We start from the raw sequence: 22163 nt of genomic DNA on the forward strand, positions 1-22163 counted from the left end.
ACCAGATGCAGGGCAAATTTAAAGGAGAAAATTATATAATCCAATAGTCATCATTTAATCAATTTTTCCTGAGACACTCTCTCCACTGCAAATGGTAAGTGAATATATCTAAAATACCTCCAAGGTTATAAAACTGAGAGATGAAATAAAATTTTCAGGTTTACAGAAACCAATCACAGGCCTGCAGTGGCCCAAGACAGGCCCCGCCAAGCCAAGAACCCATGCAGCGGCCCCTGCGACAGGTGGTAAGGGAGGGGCCTGCACTTACCGATCCAGCACTCCAAACGCGCACAAGGGGTGGTCTTGACCACATCTGGAGGGTCCACACCAACATTCAGGCACAAAACTAAGGCAACACTGACAGTCTTCATCTGGAAACACAACAGAAAAAACAAATATTTCAATATGAAATTCACTGATGAGTTTTCCAGTTGTTAAAATGTTCCCAGACATACAGAGCCCTCTGCACTCCCAGTCAGTCTTCAGTCGTCTGTCACCTGTGCCCCTCTTGGGTATTTCACAATCAAGACAGGGTTTGAGTCAAGCAGGCAGATGGAGACAGGTACATGGCAGGGGAAGCTAGCTTTTCTCAGGCTTTCTTAAGATATACTTCAGAAACAATTATTTGATCAAAAGATGTAAACATTTTAAGACACTTGATTCACTGTGCCAAACTACTTCGCAAAAACTCTTGCACAAATTTACACTCTGACCAGTTTATTGCTATTCTTATTATTTAAAATTATTAATTATTTAATGAGAGGAAAAAGTATCATACTGATTTAGTTTGTATTCTTTAGTATTAATAAGGCTGAATTTTTTTCCAAATATTTGTATCCTTTATCTTCTGTGGATCTTCTACTCATGTTTATACTATCATTTTTGTTTACTAACAGTGATCTTTGCTGATTGATTTTCACAGACTCTTTACATATTAAAGATGGTGTCCACATTGTTGGTTGTAAATATTTCCCTAGTCTAGTGTTTGCCATTGGATTCCTTCCTCTTTCTTGACATACTACAGCCCTGGGCCCATCAGCTGACACACCTTCCTCCACACCTGCTCCTGCTCAGGTCCAGGGTCTCTGTGTTAGGAAAGGTCAGCCCCATCTACCCAGCTGCTCAAGCCAGAAATCTGGAACTCATCCTTCATTAATTCACTTGTTCAACAACTTGTCCAACCCACCAGGTGCCAATTGCGGTTTCTAGAAACTGAGGACACATTAGTAAATCAAAGAAATAAAAATCCTGGGGCTTCCCTGGTGGTCCAGTGGTTAAGACTCTGTGTTTCCATGGTAGGGGGCCTGGGTTCCATCCCTGGTTGAGGAACAAAGATCCCATGTGCCACAGGGCATGGTCCAAAAAAAAGAAAAAGAAAAATCCCTGCCACGAGTGGGGAGGCTGTCATTTCAAACAGGGTGGCCGCGAGGAAGACCGCTTGAACCTCTGCTCCCTCCACCTGGGTCCTGAGCGCCAGCGCCCACTGTGACCACCCGTCTAGCTCATTCATCCTGCTCCTAAATGTCTCAGAGTCTGTCAACTTGACTATCCCGACTCCAAGCCACCTCCATGTCCAACCTGTGCTCCACCACTTTCCTAGGACCCCCTCTCCTGTCTCCCCCAGTCCAGACTTTCAAACACATCGGCGCACTGCCCTGTTTTTCAGTCAGTCCCCCAAACCTTCAAGATTTACTATGAACTGCTCCACATGCTATTCAAGGCTTGTAAGCTTCAGCTTCTGCCAAACTCCCCACTAGTGTCGGGTCTCGCCCTCAGTCTCTGTCCTCAGTGCACCTGGCATGACCTCTGGGTCTTCAGACACATGGCCCTTCTGTCTGGAGGGCTCCCTGCCTGGTCTCACCAGCTCGGGCTCTCTCAGGTTCAAACTTTCATTCCTTGTGGAGGCCTTCCCAGACCTCGTCAGGGCAGACCCACCCACTCAATGCCATCCCAGCATCTGTGCCTTCCCCTTGGCAGAGCCAGGCTGGTCCACGTTCCTCTGTGTACCTGCAGCTCCTCCAAGGTCAGAGCTGACACACGGGAGCAGACACCTGACCCAGTGACCATCTGCTGAGTGAGTGACTACAGGGATTTTCCTCTGATATTTTCATTTGCTTCATACCTCACCCTTTTAATCCAGCCGGATGTTATTTTGGTATATGGTACCAGGTGAGAATGAGATGGTTAGATAGTATCACCAACTAAAAGGACATGAATTTGAGCAAACTCTAGAAGATAGTGAAGGACAGAGGAGCCTGGCATGCCTCAGCCCATGGGATCACAAACAGTTGGACAGAATTTAGCGACTGAACAACAATACAACCAGGTGAGGGTTAATTTTTTCTCAAACAACTACCCAGTGATGCCAGTTCCCCCTGTTAAATAACTTACTCAAATTCACAAGTTTGTAGTAAGCATATATTCCACACAGACCGAATTCTATTTCTGGGTCACACCTCACTGACTTAAATAATTTATCCTCACAACATTTCACAGTGTTGGGAAACCCAGTTTTCTTCCTCCCAATTTTTTTTAAAACTTTTACTCAGCTCTATTTATATTCATCTATTTTTTCCCCAAATTAATTGCTGTTCAATTTCTTAATCCCATGGAGATGTTGATTAAAGCTGTTTAACCAAACTGCCTATTGATAACACTAAGTATTTTAAATTGTATTTTTCGATCAAACAATTTCACACATGAGGATCTGTCATAAGAAATACAAAATATAATGAATCTTCTACATGTAATGATTTTCTTCACAGCATTTCTTATCATGGAAAACAAGTGGGAAACGACCTAAATTTTAGGCAAATTAAGGAATGTTTAAGCACACCATTATATATTCTTAACAGAATGACACTTAAATTCTTAAAATGTTAAATGAATAAAAATGGATTCAAAATACAAAAACATTACATTTAACATATAAACCAAACTTGGCAAGACATAACATCCTTATGATATTCTATTTTTCCATACAGGAATACAGTTTATTCAGATTTCAAGCTTATTCAAATTTTCTTTTAATTTTTCTCAGTAATGTTTTTACAGCTTTCTTCGCCAAGTCTTGCTCTTTTTGGGGGGCAGGGGATGGGGGTGGGAGGAGGTAGGGTGGTGCACATGCTGTACGGCAGGTGAGCTCCGAGTTCCCCGACCAGAGACTGAATCCGTGCCTCTGCACTGGAAGTATGGAGCCAACCACCAGACCTCCCGTTCATTTCTTTTAAGATTATTTCTGGATTGTTCATGACTATTTGGGAGCAACACGCTACAAACCATGTATTTTGCCCATAGTAGTTTCTTACTGATTGCTGAATTGTCAGAATAATGTTTAAGTTACTTTACTAAATTCTTAAACATAACTGCTTTTAGGTGATTCTCTCCAAGTTTTGTTAGCATACAAATACACTGTCTGTGAATAAGGATGAGTCTAGCTCATTCTTTTTAATAGATCACTCTTTTTCTTTATTAGGTCTCACGGCATTATACAAATCTTCCAAAATCATATTACTAATAATTACAAAATGATGACAGTGGTGATCTTTGCACTTGGTTTTAATAAAATTGTCATAAATGTTTCATCATTAAGAATGATGATGGTTACTGATGTGATATAATCTTTATTACATCAAGAAAATATTCCTGTTGAAAACAGAATTTAAAGTTATATGAGGGAAAAAGGAAGTATTTTTGTCTTTCCTCTCCCAACACTTAAAAAAAAGCATTTATTAATAATAATCTGTCTTTAAAGTAACTGCAACCCTGTGTCCAAAGACATACTGAATAGAGGAAGAGTATCTTCCCAGAGACACAGACAAGAATCTTCTCATTATGAACCATCACAAACAAATTTTGGCTCCTTGACCTAACGTTAAGGGAAAAGGTTGAAAAATAATCAGAGAATAACAAAAATTTTGTTTGTTAGTCATATTTAATTGATCAATATCAACAATTCCATACAGACAATTGATAGTTTTATAGCAAACTTACTTTTGTGTATAAGTTGCTTAAAACGAGAAGCTTCTGGAAAACTTCCTGTGGTCTTCCTATGGCCCTGGGTAAAACTACTAGCACCTAGCATCTCTGTCCTTTGCTATACTTAAATCAAGGGCATTTTGTCTGTGCTCTATAATGTGGAACTTTGAGGTCTCCATGAGGCGTTGGTTAAACCCGGGAACAAGTTTTACGTTGCTTCCTAAAAAAAATGTTGCTTTCCTTATAGCCATCTGAGGGCCCTCTGGGCGCAAGAGAAGCCGTCTATGGACAAAACATTCCGTATGGATCAGGGTCTCTGCTTAAGACTGTCCGTGCCACCACAATTTTGTGTTTTGTCTTCAATCTGCAAAGACAGCCCACTCTGATCCTTCACCTCTTACGAAGCCCAGGTGAAGGACACTACACTGAGGGGTCTGCTCTAAGGCCCACCCCACCCACTGTGCCTCAGCCAACCCCCTGCCTGTTACAGACCCATGAGAAAGGGGTCGAGCCAGCCTTCTGGGCTGACGAGAGCTCAGGAACGCCCACATTACCCCTTTCTCTTACCTCCAGGAGTTAACACCTAGGTCTCAGGCCCAGTCATTACTGACCATTTCTGAGCAAGAATGGCCTCCACATGCCAATGCTGACTCCCTATCTGGCACATGCTATGCAGTCACCAAAAGCCCATGAAGGTGGTTGTGCCCCCACCTTAAGGAGGCACGGAGGGAGTAAGGAATTTGGAGAGGGGCACCAGGACTAAACCCTAGTCACTGGGATTTCACAGCTCCATCGCTGGCATATTTGCTTCATCTCTCTGGGGTCAGGGAGGTGGTGCAGGGTGAGGCAGAGCATTTATGCAGCATTCCTGTGATCTCTGGTCATAATCCTATTTCTCCCACCTCATCTGACACTCTAGAAAAATTGCCTTCCCTCTACCCCTAAAACTGTAGTTAATGAACTCAGTAAAATAAATAATTTCTAATTTCATTATAAAAAGTACGACCTCTGAGGCTCTCAAAGTCCTTAGACAGAAATACTAATGGAAGCACAATCATCGCTCTTTACTATCCTGTGAGGTGGCTCGTGGGCCTCCCCTCACCAGGCCTCCACCACGTGCTGTGTTCATTACTAACCAAACATTACTGACAGCAACAGTTTCTCCGTGACTGCTTTGAAGGTGAGCAACAGGAGAGCAGGGCCCTCAGAAAGTGTGAAATTAGCTCCACTCCATAAATGAAGACATGAAAGGAATTAATTTAATTCATCCTGGCTTATACAATACACACCTACCCTATATCCTGCCTTTTAGAAAACAAGGGGGAAAGTCTCAAGAATACACTGATACATGAACTAGAAACACGTATTTGGCCTAACACTTAGCTACCAATTTAATTCCACAATTGGACCAAAGACATTACCAGCAACTGCCCTCAAGCCAATCAAACATGTCTGAGCTCCCCTGCAAACTATAATGGCATTGGCTTGATTTCAAATGTGGTGGATTTTGAATTCTTAGCTATACCCGAAAGTGTCCTTTTCGTATTTTATTTTCATTTCTATGGTAACCTCATTCCAAAAATTCTAGATTCATGTTTTTTAATAATACAGCATTGAGAAAATGTAAGGGCTACCAACTTCAGTGTGCAAAAACTGCATAATAGTACATAAAATAATCATTTTGGACTTTAAAACAGTTCCTCCCCAATGCCATATAATTGAAGATGACAGTGTTATATCTCTAGAGGTTAATTTTGCATTTGAAAAGATCATCATTCTGAGAAGCTCTAAAACACTGGGATCACTAAAAACAACCTTCAACATGCTGGTTTACTCCAATCTCTCCTGAACAACTTCCTCACCCTGAAATGATGCCAATGATCTCTTAGGCCCCAAGATTTCTCTGATCCTAAAATTCTGACTCCAGGATTGGCCTCTCCAGGCATACAGGATATATCCCTAAAGGCATGGAGCACGCTGCCTCAGGATTCTAAATTCAACCCAGAGGTCTCAACACTACCTTGGAAGAGGCTTGGTACAAGGGGCACCTGATGCTGTTGTTAACAGCCTGGGCAGTTTCCTGTACGATCCTCTGGCATCAGAGTTTTGAAATTCACGACTTTTCTAATTTACAAAAGGATAATATGGTATATATCCCATATGGCATATAACACACAGAGAAGGGTCTGGAGTAACATTCTATTCAAAACTATTAAAATTTCCACTGAAATGCACAAATACCCACTATCCAACAACCTCATACCAGCTCACAGCCCAGTTTTGCCCTCAAATGAGTTGTGAAAACAGTCTCAATATTCAGAGCTTTTTGGATTTGAGAACTGGAGATAGGGGGGGTCTGTGGACCCAGATCACTGCCCCTACTGAAAGCCTCTGTATACGACTTGTCATCTGCTGATTAAAAATACATCAATGCCTGCCACCAAAGAATTCAAAACAAAATCACAAAGAATTCCTTTATTCGTTTCTTTCTATTCAATTATCTGATAAACCATATATTTTTTAAAAGACAGAGTGGATCAAGCTTGAGTATAAATTCACAGGCTGCTGTGCACAATGACATCTAAGCTGTTATACAGAATGAAGAAATCATGTAGGTTAAACTGGCCAATCACTGCTTTCTGTTCCCCAAACCAGGAGTCTGACTCACTTCTATTCCTTCCGACATAAACAACTGAGCGTCATGGAGAATAAACAGAAAGCAAGACTAGGGTTTGCCATATACGCCACAACATTCACTATTCCCCTGTTCATCTGAGGCAAAGCCACCCAATTCCCAGCAGTACTCATTAAGATTCAGAGCATCAAGCAAAAACTTTGAGCAGAGCCGAAGCTATACAAATACATAATTTATAAAGAAAGTCAGAAACTAGAACATACAGCAAACAGAGTAGATGCACCACAGGAAAAGCGGGGGAATCACGTTACCGAAGAAAAGGGAGAACTGGCTTGCCTCCCAATTCTCATCCCAAAGACTGCTAGAAAGAAATGAACAATAAACCTAGCAAGAAGCACATCAAACGGAATTTTTGCAACCAAGACCCGTAATACAAAACAAGATCTTCATCACCAGCAGCAACTGTATGAACTTGGGCAATCCTATTTGTCTGTTCCTTTGTTCATTTCAGTGGGAATTGGCAATGAGGGAGCGGTTCTTTAATGTATGAGCTCAGTTTGTTACCTTGAGCCACCGGCCTAATTTGGGTTTAAACACTCTTTTTTGAGGCCAAATTCTGTTTATAGTTCCCTGTCTAGATTTTCCACTAAATCCACCTTCACTCCTGTAAAATAGCCTAATAAAAAGGGAAGACACAGGAGGTAACTCTTCAACATGGGGAATCAGAAAGTCTCATCCAGAGATGTTGTCTCAGATGGGTGCAGAGCTCTCCCCTTCTCCCCCTCCCACTCCATCTGAATGCTGAGGACACGTGGAGCAAGAGTACTTCCAACATCGGGCACCCTTGGGAAATTTAGGTTGCTAAAAACCAAATTAAAGAACTGCATACAAAGTAGGTTGACTACAGAGATCATAACTGCTTTAAACAGGCCAAAGAAATCCCTTCTCAAAGGAATACCACACTGATTCTTTTTGTGATTCCTTCATGAAACAGATGGTCTCCCCTTGGTGCTACCTTTGCAAACCTGGGCGTCTGTGATGGGGGCTCTACACGCCCCCCTGGTCTGAGGAGCCAGTCTACCTGCACTAATGAGCTGAGTGAGGAACCAAAAATGACATCCTTGCCTTTTCTTGCAAACCCCTTTTGGGATGAAACTTAAGTGTGTACACACACATACACACACAATTAACTCTTCAGTCTGCTCCCTCATAAAGTGAAAATAAAAATACTTGTCACAGAGGGATAATACAATGAAGTTGTCTATACTGAAAAATTAACTTTAAATAAGTTGACAATATACAATCAATTCTGTTGAGGCCTCAGGGTCTGACTTGAGGGCACAGGTTAAAGAACACTCTGGGTCATGTGCTGGAACATCTACAGGTCGCACAACTCTGTTGGGAGCTGGCAAACTTTGTAACATGGGCACTAGATATAGATCTCAATGAACTTATTAGAAAAGACATCTTTTCAAAGAATGTTAAATAGCATGAGCTATACCCAAACATAATCTGAGTGGAGAGAGGAGGTACACAACCAGATCCGTAATTCTTATTTCAAATATGCAAGTATGCGTATGCTGAAGACACAAAGTTAAAAAACAAGATGTCACAAGTAGTTCTGATCTCTGGGGAGTGGAAAGTATCGATGATTCCTCTTTTTCTCTTTCTACCTGGTCCTGCTGTGTGTGTATTTTCAAAGTTTCTACCATGAATATACATCATTTCTATAAGCAAATGGAAAGGTTATAAAAATTATTTTATCACAATAGTCAAGGAGTTTTTGCATGTGTACATAGATGTATGTATCATCTTTATTATGTCCTGAAAATAAAGACAGTAGCTTGTTCGGTTAGCTGAAGCTTAGACTAGTATCCAAGGCAACGAGTGGGCCAGGATCGTGTGAGGAAATGCAATGTGGGTGATTCCCAGGGAACCTACGGGGACAGCACTATGCTAACCAAACTGAGCATGGCCTCGTAATCAACAACACACCTGGTCTTAGCAAAGCAGGGAAAGCAAATGGCTCTAGTCTATGTCTTCTCCATGCCTTCCCAGGTTAGGACACAAAATAAGGCCCACTGCTAAAATTGCTTCCATGGGAAAAACAAGATTTTCCAGTTCAATAAATGGATTGATTTCAAGGCTGTTTGGAGGTTTGTGTCATTTGATAAAACACTAAACTGCTGCTTTACCATTCCTAATGTAAATTACAATTAGCAGCAGCAGCAAGAGACTGAGTCATTCATTCAGGACTAATTTTTCATCCCCTCTTCATTATCCAGCATATGTTACCCACAGTACAGACTTCATAAAAACAATTTCAAGGCAAACCAAAGCACACAGCTCCCATGCTGGCCGAAAAAATATACCCAAGGTAGTTGGAACACCTTGATAACAGGCATTTCACCACTGAAAGACTGAGGATGCTACGTGTGGCTGTTTTCTTCTAGCCCCATCCAGCCTCTTGGTTGGGCCACCATATGACATGAAGCCACTCTCAAAGGTCCCACAGCTCCAAGCAGAGAGCAGTGCAGATTCTGCTAATGGAGACCTTGAAGAGCATCAGCATCAGGAACTGGCAAGCGGGCCCCACTAAGCCATCAAGGCAGAAGCGTGGCTAAACAGATGTTTTTCAGGAAGACTAACTCATGACAACAGCTAACATTTACTTCGGAAGGAAGAGGTTGAAAGAAGGGAAATCAGCCAGGAAACTGCTACAGAGAAACAAGAAGACGTGTTCTGGGTACATGCAGGGAGACTGGGAAAGAAAGAAACCTCTATTTCAAAGAGAATGGGGATAGCATGTGCTGCTAAGTGGATGCTGGAGATGAAAGGAACAAGGAAATCAAAGGTCCTGCATGGCTGCAACTCTGTTAATAAGCCGTCATTTAAAAGGACACATGGGTAACCATGCGGTAGACATCTGCCATCTGACTCCCCACAACCTTCTTAACACTTTCTATACGTCTTGATAACCTATGTTGTGGGCCCCACCTTCCCAAAGTAGAAAGTAAAAACAATGGTCTCAGACTCTCTTGCAGCTAAGGGGCCAGCACGTGGCCTGGGCTCCTCCAGACAGATACATCTGCCCAAGAACCAGGTTCTGAATCCAGTAATGCCAAGTTATCCCTCCATAGGGAACTCTAGTGGCTGAGGCACCTGGCTCTGGAGGGTGGCAGCCACACAGTTATTGGGTTCATACCAATGTACCAGTGGTTCAGCAGCTACAGAAGCCCCCTTGGGGTCTTCATAACCTCAGGGTCTGGCCCTGGGTCCTCCCAGGGATCTTCAACACATTTCTTTTCTGCTTAACCTCAGAGCATGCATTCCAATGCCTATAACTAAGAATCCGTAAGGCTCTTTAGGAGTGAAAACATTCAGAGGGCACAACGATCATTGGATTTAACTATATGGGCATCTTATACTAATCACTGCTAGAGTCAAGATTGCCGGGAGAAGTATCAATAACCTCAGATATGCAGATGACACCACCCTTACGGCAGAAAGCAAAGAACTAAAGAGCCTCCTGGTGAAAGTGAAAGAGGGGAGTGAAAAAGCTGGCTTAAAACTCAACATTCAGAAAACTAAGATCATGGCATCTGGTCCCATCACTACATGGCAAATAGGCGGGGAAACAATGAAAACAGTGACAGACTTTATTTTGGGGGGCTCCAAAATCATGGCAGATGGTGACTGCAGCCATGAAATTAAAAGATGCTTGCTCCTTGGAAGAAAAGCTATGACCAACCTAAACAGCATATTAAAAAGTAGAGATGTTACTTTGCCAACAAAGGTCCATCTAGTCAAAGCTATGGTTTTTCCAGGAGTCACGTATGGATGTGAAAGTTGGACTATAAAGAAAGCTGAGCACTATAAGAATTGATGCTTTCGAACTGTGGAGTCCCTTGGACAGCAAGGAGATCCAACCGGTCCATCCTAAAGGAAATCAGTCCTGAATATTCATTGGAAGGACTGATGCTTAAGCTGAAACTCCAATACTTTGGCCACCTGATGAGAAGAACTGACTCACTGGAAAAGAACCCGACGTTGGGAAAGATTGAAGGCGGGAGAAGGGGATGACAGAGAATGAGATGGTTGGATGGCATCACCGACTCAATGGACATGAGTTTGAGTAAGCTCTGGGAGTTGGTGATGGACAGGGAAGCCTGGCGTGCTGCGATTCATGGGGTTGCAAAGAGTTGGACATGACTGAGCAACTGAACTGAACTGATACTAATTACCAACTCAGACATCATCAAACCAGGGAACTAAAGACACAATTTTGCCAAGGTACTGTTATCCCAACAAGTGGCACTTTGGGCTCGAGTCTGACACAGACTAGCTGTGTCTAAGCAAGGGAAGAAGGAAATGAAAGGTAAGAGCTGAATCATCACTGAACCATCACCACTAAGAATCTTCCTGAGTCCTAAACACAGTCAATCTGAAGGCACCAAAAGTTGTGTCTTAACCTCACAGTAATTTAGATCTAAAACTGGGTTCTTGCAACTCCTTTCCCTTTGATATAAAAATGGAGCCCACTAAGTTCTCAGCACAGCACTCCCCTGCCTGCCCACCCTGTATCTCTTACAAGTGTCCTATCCTAATAAACTCTTCCCTTACCTCTCATCCTGCCTCTTGCTGAATTACTTCTGCACCAAAACAGAAGAACCTCTGCTCTACTGAGCCCTGAAATGTGCTCTATGGTTTCAGGACCATGGCCAGGGCCATGCACAGCAAAGACTGCACACCTGCCAGGAGATGAGCTTCAGCGTCATCTACAGGAACGGAGCCCACGGAGGGCCCCTGGCTCTGAGGAACTGGGGTGATGTTTAGGTACTGTGGAATCTGAGTCGCTTTTTGGTCTTTTTATAAATATACATACACACTTCTATATATTGGAAACAACTATTGGCTCTAAGTGGAAGACCCAAAGGTTTTCACTGTACCCATCTTTCAACTCTTCTACTTGTATGAAAGTTTTTCAGACTAAAAGCCCAGAGGCAATCTACATTGAAAAAATTAAAACTGATCACAAGAATCCAAGCAAAAATATACCCCATGGCTTGAAAGTAGTTCTCAAGTAATAGCATTTTTGTTTCCATGAGAGGACAGTTCTGGAAACCATTCTCCCCAGCAGACTGCGCACAGAGCTGCCTCACTCTAAAGGTCAACAGAAAAGGCAGGGGGCCCGCAACATCCACACAACTTTCCCGTTCAGCTTAGCTGATGGGGAGCGCGACAGTAGCCTGAGCCCAACACTAAGCCTGGAGGTCAGAGAACTTTACAGGTTTCCCTTCAGAAGTGAGTTCTAACTCATTGAGGACGGCAGTACTTCCTGTGGCCTTCTCTTTATCAGTAAATCTAGACTCTCCCTCAGCTCCCGTCACGTGAGTTAAAGGACCACTCAGGAAGCTCTACCTCACATGCCCGCCCTCTCACAGACTGAGCTGCACGAGAACCACAGACTCATGGGTGCAGTGTGAGAGCACCGCCTCCTGCCCTTCCCCAGGCAGAGGTCCCACACACGGCATCTCCCCAACCAGCTCCCTCCCCGTACCAGCACCACCAGCAGGACCCCTCAGCGTTCTGTAACTAAATAACTCACAATAGCAACCAAACATTTGCTCACTTTAATAAGCTAAGGAAACTGACAACGATGGAAACATTCCTCAGTACAAGAACAAAATTCAGTAATGCTTTCCATCTATATCATCATCGTGTTGTATAATCAAGCTTCTGCTGCACAAACCAATACTAGGAAACATTTCATATTTTGCTTAGTTGATTGTACAATGAGAACAGTAAAACTGAACAAACATGTGGAGAAGAAGGGAGGAGAGAGAAGGGGGGAAAGAAGGAGCGGGGAGGCCAGTCCTGCTGGGAAGTCTCTTCCCCTGCCGAGTGCCCTCACCCTCCTGCCCTCTGACCTCTCCTCGTCATCCCCCACACCTGCTCCACGTGTGCCGCCTCCCATGTGAGTGAGATGCACTGACGATTACCCAGCTCTAAGTCTAGACACTTCACCCCAATCTAATGTTCTCAGATTAATGTCCACACATCCCATCTCCATCCCCTGGGTTCAAGCCTCAGCCTGTCCCCCCTCCATGACTCCAGTGGCTGCCCTCCAATTCCAGCTCCTCTAATACATCTCCATTTTTAACACCATGGATGCCTTCCATACTGACAGCCTAACTATGCCATCCCATCACCCTGGACAGCAGTGCATGGCCCCAAAGGATCACTCCTTTACATTCATATATGCAGCCAATGGGCTTTCCTGGTGGCTCAGATGGTAAAGAATCCGCCTGTGATGTGGGAGATGTGGGTTGGGAAGATCCCCTGGAGGAGGGCATGGCAACCACTCTAGTACTCTCGCCTGGAGAATCCCATGGACAGAGGAGTCTGACAGGCAGGGCCATAGTCCATGGGGTCACAAAGAGTTGGACCCGACTGAGTGACCAAGCACAGCACACACGTAGTCAACAACTCCCAAAATACACAACACTCTCTCACATTCTTTGCCTTTTTTCTGCTGGATCACCCTTTGCTTTATTACATGTGCACACGTGCACGTGTGCAGGCACACACATGCTGCATGCCTAGCAGAAATTTCCATCTGTACACCTAACTGTTAATATTGATTTGTTTTTAAAAAATGAAAGGAAAAATAAAAACAGAAGAAAAACAAATAGCAAAAACTAGGAAAAAGAACAAAAAAATACAGACAAGCCCTTTCTAAAAGAAAAAACTCAAAAGGCCAATACACATACCAAAATCTTTGCATCCTCCCTATTTCTCAGAGAAATAGATGAGATACCATTTCACATCATAGGACTGGAAAAGACTTTCCAGTCTGACAATACATTTGCTCACAAGGTTGTGGGTGAAGAGGAGCTCTGGACACTCCTGGATGTGGGAGCATGAACGCACTACTCCCTGGAGAGGATTCCGGCGACATGATGGAGTGGAAGGGTGCACGTGTCCCACAGCTCTGTTCCATTATAGCAAATACCGCAGACATACACTCACACAAGTGCAAACATAGGCACGATTAGGACGTTCGCTGGGCTCTGTCTTGAGAAGTGAGAAAATTAGAAACAACCTAACTGTCAACAAGAGGGACTGGATGCTTGTGCATAGAGCTCTTCTCCACACGGGACAAATGAAAGATTTGTACTGAGATATCAATGAGGCCACAAATATTACTACATTTTTTCAAATGAATGCAAGAACTGGAGAAGAGTTTATCAAAGCTATGAATGTGAAGGGCAGCACTGAGACCCCTCTGTAGGAGAATGAGTAGCCCACCCATGAAATCACCATGGCGATGTGTCCAGAAGGGACAGACAGCAGACGGGAAAATCTGAATTAAGCACATTAGGAAAGATTTCCACTTTTCTGGGAAGAACCACTCCACCCCATTCAATGCTGATGAGATGACAACTGGAAACAGAGACTGTATTGTATGCAGTGTCTCCTCAGCTTCCGTGTCTCTGGCTCAAGTCACAAGCTGCCTCACAAGTTTCTGCTTTGCTGCTTTGGGTGCCTTAGTCCCAAACTTGGATCCAAGAGTATGAACTATGTCATCACATTCTTGCAAACTCCTTCCGTGTCAAATGAAACACCATGTCAAACAAAAGTTAGCACAGAATACAGACCTACTGGACAAACCGACTATTACACACTGCAGACATTTGAACTATTACCATGCTACCTGAGTGCCTCTCAAAAGCAGCCACAAAAATCCCCTGGCTAGAAACAAGAACCTTCATGCTCTCGTAAGAGCAAATTATGCTGTGCTTTGAGAATATCTAATGAACCTGTGACACGATGACCTGCTCCCCTGCTGAACCCCACCTTCCCAATTCCACCTCTGTGAGAGCCCATTCAAACAAGAAAAAAATCATCAAAATTCAAATTGCATGGAGCTTCTCTCCAAAATGCCTTCTACAGAAGAGTTCTTAGATACCAGCACCATCAAAGATGAAAAGATAAAAGTTAAAAGCTACACAATCTAAGACATGAGTCAAATAAAATACAAACCTGGGTATACTTCTCCTCATCACAGAGAAGCACCACAAATGGTCCCATAATTAGCCATAAGCCCGAGGTGTCACACACCCCCCTCGATGACCACAAATGTACTAGCCTATAAGAGGACCCGCAGCTGTTAAGGCAAACATTTAAAACAAAAAGCTGGAAACTAACAGTGCGTGCTAGCATTTGAAGAGAGGAAAAAGGGAAACTGAAGAAGAAAATTTTATAACAGATACAGCCAAAAAGATAAACGCATTTCTGTTTGACCTTTTTTTTTTAACATTTGCAAAGTAACGATAGGTCAATCCTCTATTACTGAGTCCAATCCCAACTTGAAAGATGTGAGAATGAGGACATCCCAGGGATAAGCAGATTTCCTGAAAATAAAACATAAATATGAATAATATGAATGTAAACAAAATAGCTGCCCCACAGAAATTGCTTCCAGAGGACCCTGGTTTCCAATGTGCGTTTCTTCACAACCTGAATCCACATTAATAAACCCTTTCCACCTAAGACAGCATGAACTAACATTCAAACTAATCTGCCCAGCCTTTAGTTTTAAATGGCAATACAATGAAAATGATAACAACCATAAATCTTATCAAAACTTAAATTTATAGTGGTCCCAAACAAATAAATATTATATTTTAGTAAACTTCCTGGCCAAACTTCCCAAAACACTGCATCCCAAAACAACAGGGCAGCTGGTTGATGGCCAGAACCCTCGTAAGAAAATTTCAAGTAGCTTGGCAATATTACTGAAAACGTCATACCACATACCTTGTAAACAGAGGGAATACACGACTCATAAAAATGCTTCTGCCAAGATGGTGCGGTCGACCTCACTCAGTAACTGACTACCCTACACAAGATCACAGCCATCTAACACACTGAAAGCCCTCTCCATGGAGAATCACAGGTTTTACTGCAAGTTTCCAGACTTCCATGTGTTGCGCTTTTGCTTTTATCCTATCCAATAAAACCAGATGTTTAAGAAGTAAGTGGGGGGTGGGTATAAGGGTCGATTTCTTTTTATACAATCAGAAAATCCATCTGAATCCCGCTGTGACATTGCAATAGAACCCCAGAACAACCCACTTAATAATAAGTTGTAAAAGTTTAAAATCCTAGCATCCTTCCCCTAATCTGAGCAACTTTTAGGCTACAACAACTTCAAAGGCAGAAAAGCCAAGTCCAACTTCTACCATGTTTTATTTAAAAATAAATAGATATATATAGATAGATTATAAACAAGAGAACAAAGAATCATGATATTGACCCTTTGCCAATTCCAATCAAATAATTTTGAAGAAAAAGTCAATGCGCTCTCAAAGGTAGATTTGTGTAGCGCTGAGTGCCTCTCTGTAACAGTCAAACAATCGATTAATCCAGCTGGAAAACAAAGTGAACAGAAAGGATTACCATTGAATTCAGGTGCAAGTCGCATATTTTCTTTTTCTAACCCCCAGAAATCGATGGACATGAGTTTGCGCACTCTCCGGGAGTTAGTGATGGACAGGGAAGCCTGGCGTGCTGCAGTCCATGGGGGTCGCAAAGAGGCAGACAAGACTGAGCAACTGAACTGAAATGAGTTGCATATTTTCTCTCTTTTTCTGACCCCCAGGCACACACACACAGAGGCCATTTACAGAGCTCCTGATGAAGGTCCTCATAACCCCCTAGCTCTAACTTCTGAAATATACATAAGCTAAAATAAAAAAGGGATAGTTGTCACCAGAACAGACGTTGCAGGGTTTTATCTCTAAGCGCTTCATGGGAAGAAATCGCACTCACCAAATGGCAGTCACCACAGAACCAAGTGCACCACTGCTGATTAACATCCACCAGACTTGAGAAACGAAAGAGAGAAGAGCAACCCTGTGATGGATATTTTTAATTAAAACGTTCAGTTTTCAGTAATAGCTAGTTCCCTCTGCTGATTTTTAAAGGCTTTTATTCTTGAGCTGTGCTCCAGCCCTTAGACAAGCTCTTCCACACACAGGGAGGGCACACACATTCCTGCTTTAGGTGGGAGAAGGGAAATGCTGCAAGCGTTTCTAGTGTCACGTGCCTGAGGTGTATGTTTTGCCCCAATGCAAGCGCTTCACGTAAAGCATTATATGGCAACAACAGCAGCACAGAAAGGAGTCTGTCTTTGGTGGCTGGAAATGCTGGTGTCAGGTTGAGAATTCTCCCACATTCAAAGAACTTAAAGGTCATTAAACACCATTTTTGTTTCTATAAACCAGCAGCTCTCAACCTTTTTGGTCTCAGGACCCCTTTACACTCTTAAAAATTATGGTAGATATCAAAGAACTTGTCTGCCAATTATAACAGTATTTATCATGTGATAAGTTAAAACTGAGGATTTTTTCATTTTTAGTAATTCACTTAAAATTAACAATTATAAGTCTATTATGCATTAATATAAATGATATACTTTATTTTTAGAAATCTATCTCACCAAACAAACAAACAAACAAAATTTTAGTGAGAAGTATGGCAATGTTTTTATTTTTGCAAATCACTTTGATGTCTGACTTGATAGAGAGCAACAGGATTCTCTATCTGCTTTTGTATTCAGTCTATTGTCGTATATTCCTTTTAAGTATACAAAGAAAATCCAACCTCACCTGAGTAGGAAGCTGCATATATATAGACAGCCTTCTCAAATAACTGTCACTATTTTTTGATACTACACCAAAACTCAACAAGTGGTAGTTTCTCAACATTTGCAATGTAGACTCTGAAGCCACTTCAAGACCCTTTTCCTATTCTGTTTCACTAAATTCCAGCATTTTACCTTGTGCTCTAAGTGGCTCATTAACCCACATGTGATTTTGCAACATCATGAACTGGTCATCTAGAAAAGACTGGGTCACCGAGGGGTGTGGACCTTCCAAATACTGACACAACTCATTCCCCAACATCAAACCATCACGTTCAGCACCATCACGATTGGTCTCATCTGAAAAGGCTTTAGGCAGTGGGAAGCTCTCAAATGCACAGTGGCAGATACAAGTTTTTCAACCATCTAATTTTCAGTCAAAGCTCAAATTTTATCATTGGTTCAGTTGTTTCCCTTGAAGCAACAGCTTACTTTCCATTTTGGATAAAATTCTTACAGTTGTTCTTTCAAGGAAAAATAGTGGTGGTGGGGGTGGGGAGTGGGAACCAGTTCAGCTCACAACTTGACAGCACAAGCGCTTTTCATTGAGATAACCATCAATCTCAATATGCAGCAGAAGTGCTTTTGGCATATTGTAAGTGGTCTAAAGGGTCAAGATTTAACAGTCTCTTCCCACTTCATCTTAATTAAAAGCAGCATTATTTTTTTACTGCAAGCGTGAGACTAGGAAGAACACAATGTCCAGCCCAGGGTGGGGTGGCTGCCTGACTCACACTCAGACAGCAGCTTCCCCTGCCACTCCTATACCATCTGTGCACATGTTAACACAGGGAAAAGCCACCAATGTCTCAGTAACTGACCTTACAGAACCTGGAAGGATCATGGAGGACCCTCAGGAAGTCTGAGAACACACTTTGAGTACTGTAGTACTGAGTTTGTAGGAATATGAAAACATAATGCACTGAATCTTCTTTATTTATCACAAGACTTGCAAGAATACTTAAAGTGAATGTTCCTAGAGTGCTGTTTGCCCCAATAAATCAGGAGATTTAGTGTTCTGTCAGGACACTAAATAATCATGGAGGAAAATGGAAAGTTACCAAGCTACAGCTTACTAAGATCTATTGGGTCAGAGATGGCAATAAATGATCTGTCCAATAAAGGTTATTTTACAAATGACTTGCTCACTTGTGTGATACTGTCCCATCACCTCTCCCACAGTGCACATCCCAAATCTGCCCTCCTCTTGCCATCTTGCCACTACCACCTCGGGGCAAGCCACCAGCAACTCTTACCCACAGACCAGAGCAGCCTGAGTCTCTCCTACCTGCCCCTACAATGCATTCTCCAGTCTCTTAAACAAAAACCAAATGACACCACTCCTCTGATAAAACCCAGGAATGGACCCCTAACACACATAAAACAAAGTCAAACTCCTTACCAGGGTCCACAGGCCCCAGAATGACAGTCCAAGACAAATGCTCTTTAGCCTCACCAGCTAACAGCGAGTCTAGCCTTCTTTTTATTCCTCTCCTGGGCCACACTCACTCCAACCTCAGGGCCTTTATATGGGAAGTAGATGAACAGATCACAGCTGGGGAGGACAGGGTAAAGCTGCACTGGTCAGGGGAAGGCATAGCCATGCATGCACAGAAAAGAAGAAAAGCTGAGAATAAGTGAATGAGCATCAATCACAAGAAGCTAGGGGCAAAGTAGATAAACCCAAAGAAAGTAAAGGAAGGAAATAAAGATCAGATATTGACAAAACAGAAAATACATACAGAAGAAAAAACTGACAGCAACACAAACTGGCTCTCTGAAAAAGACTAAACTCCAGTGTAGTACCTCCCAACCTTCTTTTCATCACTGACCCCTGAAGAGTCCTTCTAAACATCTTTTTCCTAATGGATCTCCCCATAAAATTCTAATACTGCAGAAATACTGTACACCAATGGTTAATTTATGTTGATGTATGGCAGAAATGAAACCAATATTGTAAAGCAATTATCCTTCAATTAAAAAGAAATAAATTTTAAAAAACTGTGTGTGTGTTTGCACATGCACATGTGTATACAGGAATACACCAACTTTACCATATTAACAAATTTAAAGAAAAAGAAAAAGCATATGATCACCTCAATATATGCAGAGCATGTATGTGCATGCTCAATAGATGCAGAACAAGGATTTAAATAAAGAGCACTGCAACATATACATTACCATATGTAAAACAGAGAGCCAGTGGGAGTTTGATGTATGATGCAGGGCACCCAAAGCTGGTGCTCTGTGACAACCTGGAGGGATGGGGTGGAGAGGGAGGTGGGAGGGGGGTTCAGGAGGGAGGGGACACATGTATGCCTAAGGCTGATTTATACTGATGTATGGCAAAAACCATCACAACATTGTAGAGTAATTATCCTCCAATTAAAATAAATAATTATTTTAAAAGAAAAATTTTTAAATGCTTTAATTTAATAGCCACTTAATATAAAAACAACTCTTGAACAAGAAAAACAAAATTTCTTAACTTGATCAAGACAGTCTACAAAAAAGTATAGCAAAAATCATCTTTCACAGTGAAAGACTGAAAGTTCCCGCTTTGAGATGAGAAGCAAGCTAAGAATATCCCCACCCCTATTCAACACCAATTCTGGTCAGTGTAGCACAGTTAGAAACAGAAAAGGAAAAGAACACAAAAAGACTGGAACAGAAAAAAACACATCTGTCATTAGCTGCAGAAGACTGATTATGTTTACAGAAAGCCAAAAGAATATGTGGATAAATATTCAAATTAATAAAAGCATTTGGCAAGGCTGCTGGATACTAAATCAGTATATAAAATCAACTGCATTCCCACACACCAGAATAAACAACATAATGGTTCTAAGACACCATCAAAATGGCATTTAAAAATTCAAATATCTGAGAATAAGCTCAACAAAGACATGAAAGACTTCTACATAAAAAATTAGAAAACTTAAGTTTGAAAGATGTCAATTCTCTGAAACGATCTATGGACCTACAGATTCAATTAAATCACAACCAAAATCTTGACAGGTATTTTGCCCTCTTGGTGGAATTTGACCCACTGGTTCTTAAAACATATATGGAAATGGAAAGGGACGAGAAGAGCCAAGACACTCCAGAGGAAGATCAAGAGGAGACCATCTGCATTTCCAGGTTACTTGAAGCTTTAGGGATAGGGAAAGAGTGGCACTGGCACATAGAAGACAGGTCCCCAGAACTGCACTGAAAGACCAAAAAAATGGCCAAGCACACTCAGCATTTGATTTATACCAAAGACAGTGCTGCAGGGGAGTATCAGTGGTCCTTGGCAATAAAAGGTGCGGGGGCCTTTTCACATATTCATATGAAACAAAACAAAATAGTACCCCTACCTCACACCATATGCAAGAAGCAATGGTGAGTAGGCAACAGACAGCTTGAATGTAAGAGTTGGACTATAAAGAAAGCTGAGAGCCGAAGAATTGATGCTTTTGAACTGTGGTGTTGAAGAAGACTCTTGAGAGTCCCTTGGATCTCAACAAGATCAAACCAGTCCATCCTTAAGGAGATCAGTCCTGATTATTCATTGGAAGGACTGATACTGAAGCTGAAACTCCAGTACTTTGGCCACCTGATGTGAAGAACTGACTCCTTGGAAAAGACCCTGATGGTAGGGAAGACTGAAGGTAGAAGGGGACGACAGAGGATGAGATGGTTGGATGGCATCACCGACTCGATGGACATGAGTTTTGGAGTAAGCTCCAGGAGTTGGTGATGGACAGGGAAGCCTGGTGTGCTGCAGTCCATAGGCTTGCAAAGAGTCAGACACGACTGAGCAACTGAACTGAATTGAATAGACAGTTTGATTATATAACTTACCCTCCAACCTGGACACTTTATTATAGAGTAAAAAAGGATGCTATGAATAATTATTCTAAGACAGCAGGTGCTAACTAGGACTGCCCTCAGCACACTGGGACTTACGGTCATCCTAGTTACAAATCTAAATATAAACAGCAAAATTATAAAGCTTTTAGGGTATATCAGAGGACAGGGTCTTGACCACAGGGAAAGCACTGATACATTCAGCTACAACATAATTACTTCTGTCTATCACAGGGCTTCATATAAAGATGGAAAACTCATATCACAGAGTAGGAAATGTGCCACATATCAAACATATTTAAAAAGGACTTAATCTAGAACATGCAAAGAACTCCCACAAATCAACACAAAACAGCACACAGAAAAATGCGCAAAACCCTGGATAGGCATTGCAGGCAACAGGCTAGCCTAAATGACCTGTTTAAATAGACAAAAAGGCACTCAATTTCATTAGTCACAAAAGTAGTGAAAATTACCTTTAATTTTATTGAAATATAGTTGATTTACAATGTCATGTTTAATTTCTGCTATACAGCAAAGTGACTCAGTTATATGTTCTTTTTCATATTCTCTTTCATTATGGTTTATCACAGGATATTGAATGCAGTTCCCTGAGCTATACAGTAGGAATTTGTTGTTTATCCATCCTACATATAATAGTTTGCATCTGCTAATCCTAAACTCCCAACCCTTCCCTCTTCTACGCCTTGGCAGCCCCAAGTCTGTTTTCTATATTTGTGAGTCTGTTTTTGTTTCATAGGTATGTTCATCTGTGTTCTATTTTAGATTTCACATATAAATGATATCATATGGTACGTCTTTCTCTTTTTGACTTTGCTTTAGTATGATAACCTCCAGGTCCAGCCATGTTGCTACAAATGGCATTATTTCATTCTTTCCATGACAGAGCAGTATTTCTGTGTGTGTGTGTGTTTGCACGCGCATGCACGTGTGTGCACATGCATGCACACACACCGCATTTTCTTG

At 42.0% G+C, this 22163-nt stretch overlaps 1 protein-coding gene across 4 annotated transcripts in view; it reads right to left on the reverse strand.

Moving 5' to 3' along the window:
* RPTOR (regulatory associated protein of MTOR complex 1) overlaps window positions 1–22163 on the reverse strand; it is a 321386-nt gene that overhangs the window by 247777 nt on the left and 51446 nt on the right. For all 4 annotated transcript variants that reach the window (XM_004013082.5, XM_012186450.4, XM_012186449.4 and 1 more), the window contains exon 2: window positions 269–371. In XM_004013082.5, coding sequence (XP_004013131.1) covers window positions 269–371 — 103 coding nt within the window. The remainder of the gene's footprint in view (window positions 1–268; window positions 372–22163) is intronic.

This window comes from Ovis aries, chromosome 11, assembly GCF_016772045.2.
Source record: "Ovis aries strain OAR_USU_Benz2616 breed Rambouillet chromosome 11, ARS-UI_Ramb_v3.0, whole genome shotgun sequence".
Lineage (NCBI taxonomy): Eukaryota > Metazoa > Chordata > Mammalia > Artiodactyla > Bovidae > Ovis > Ovis aries.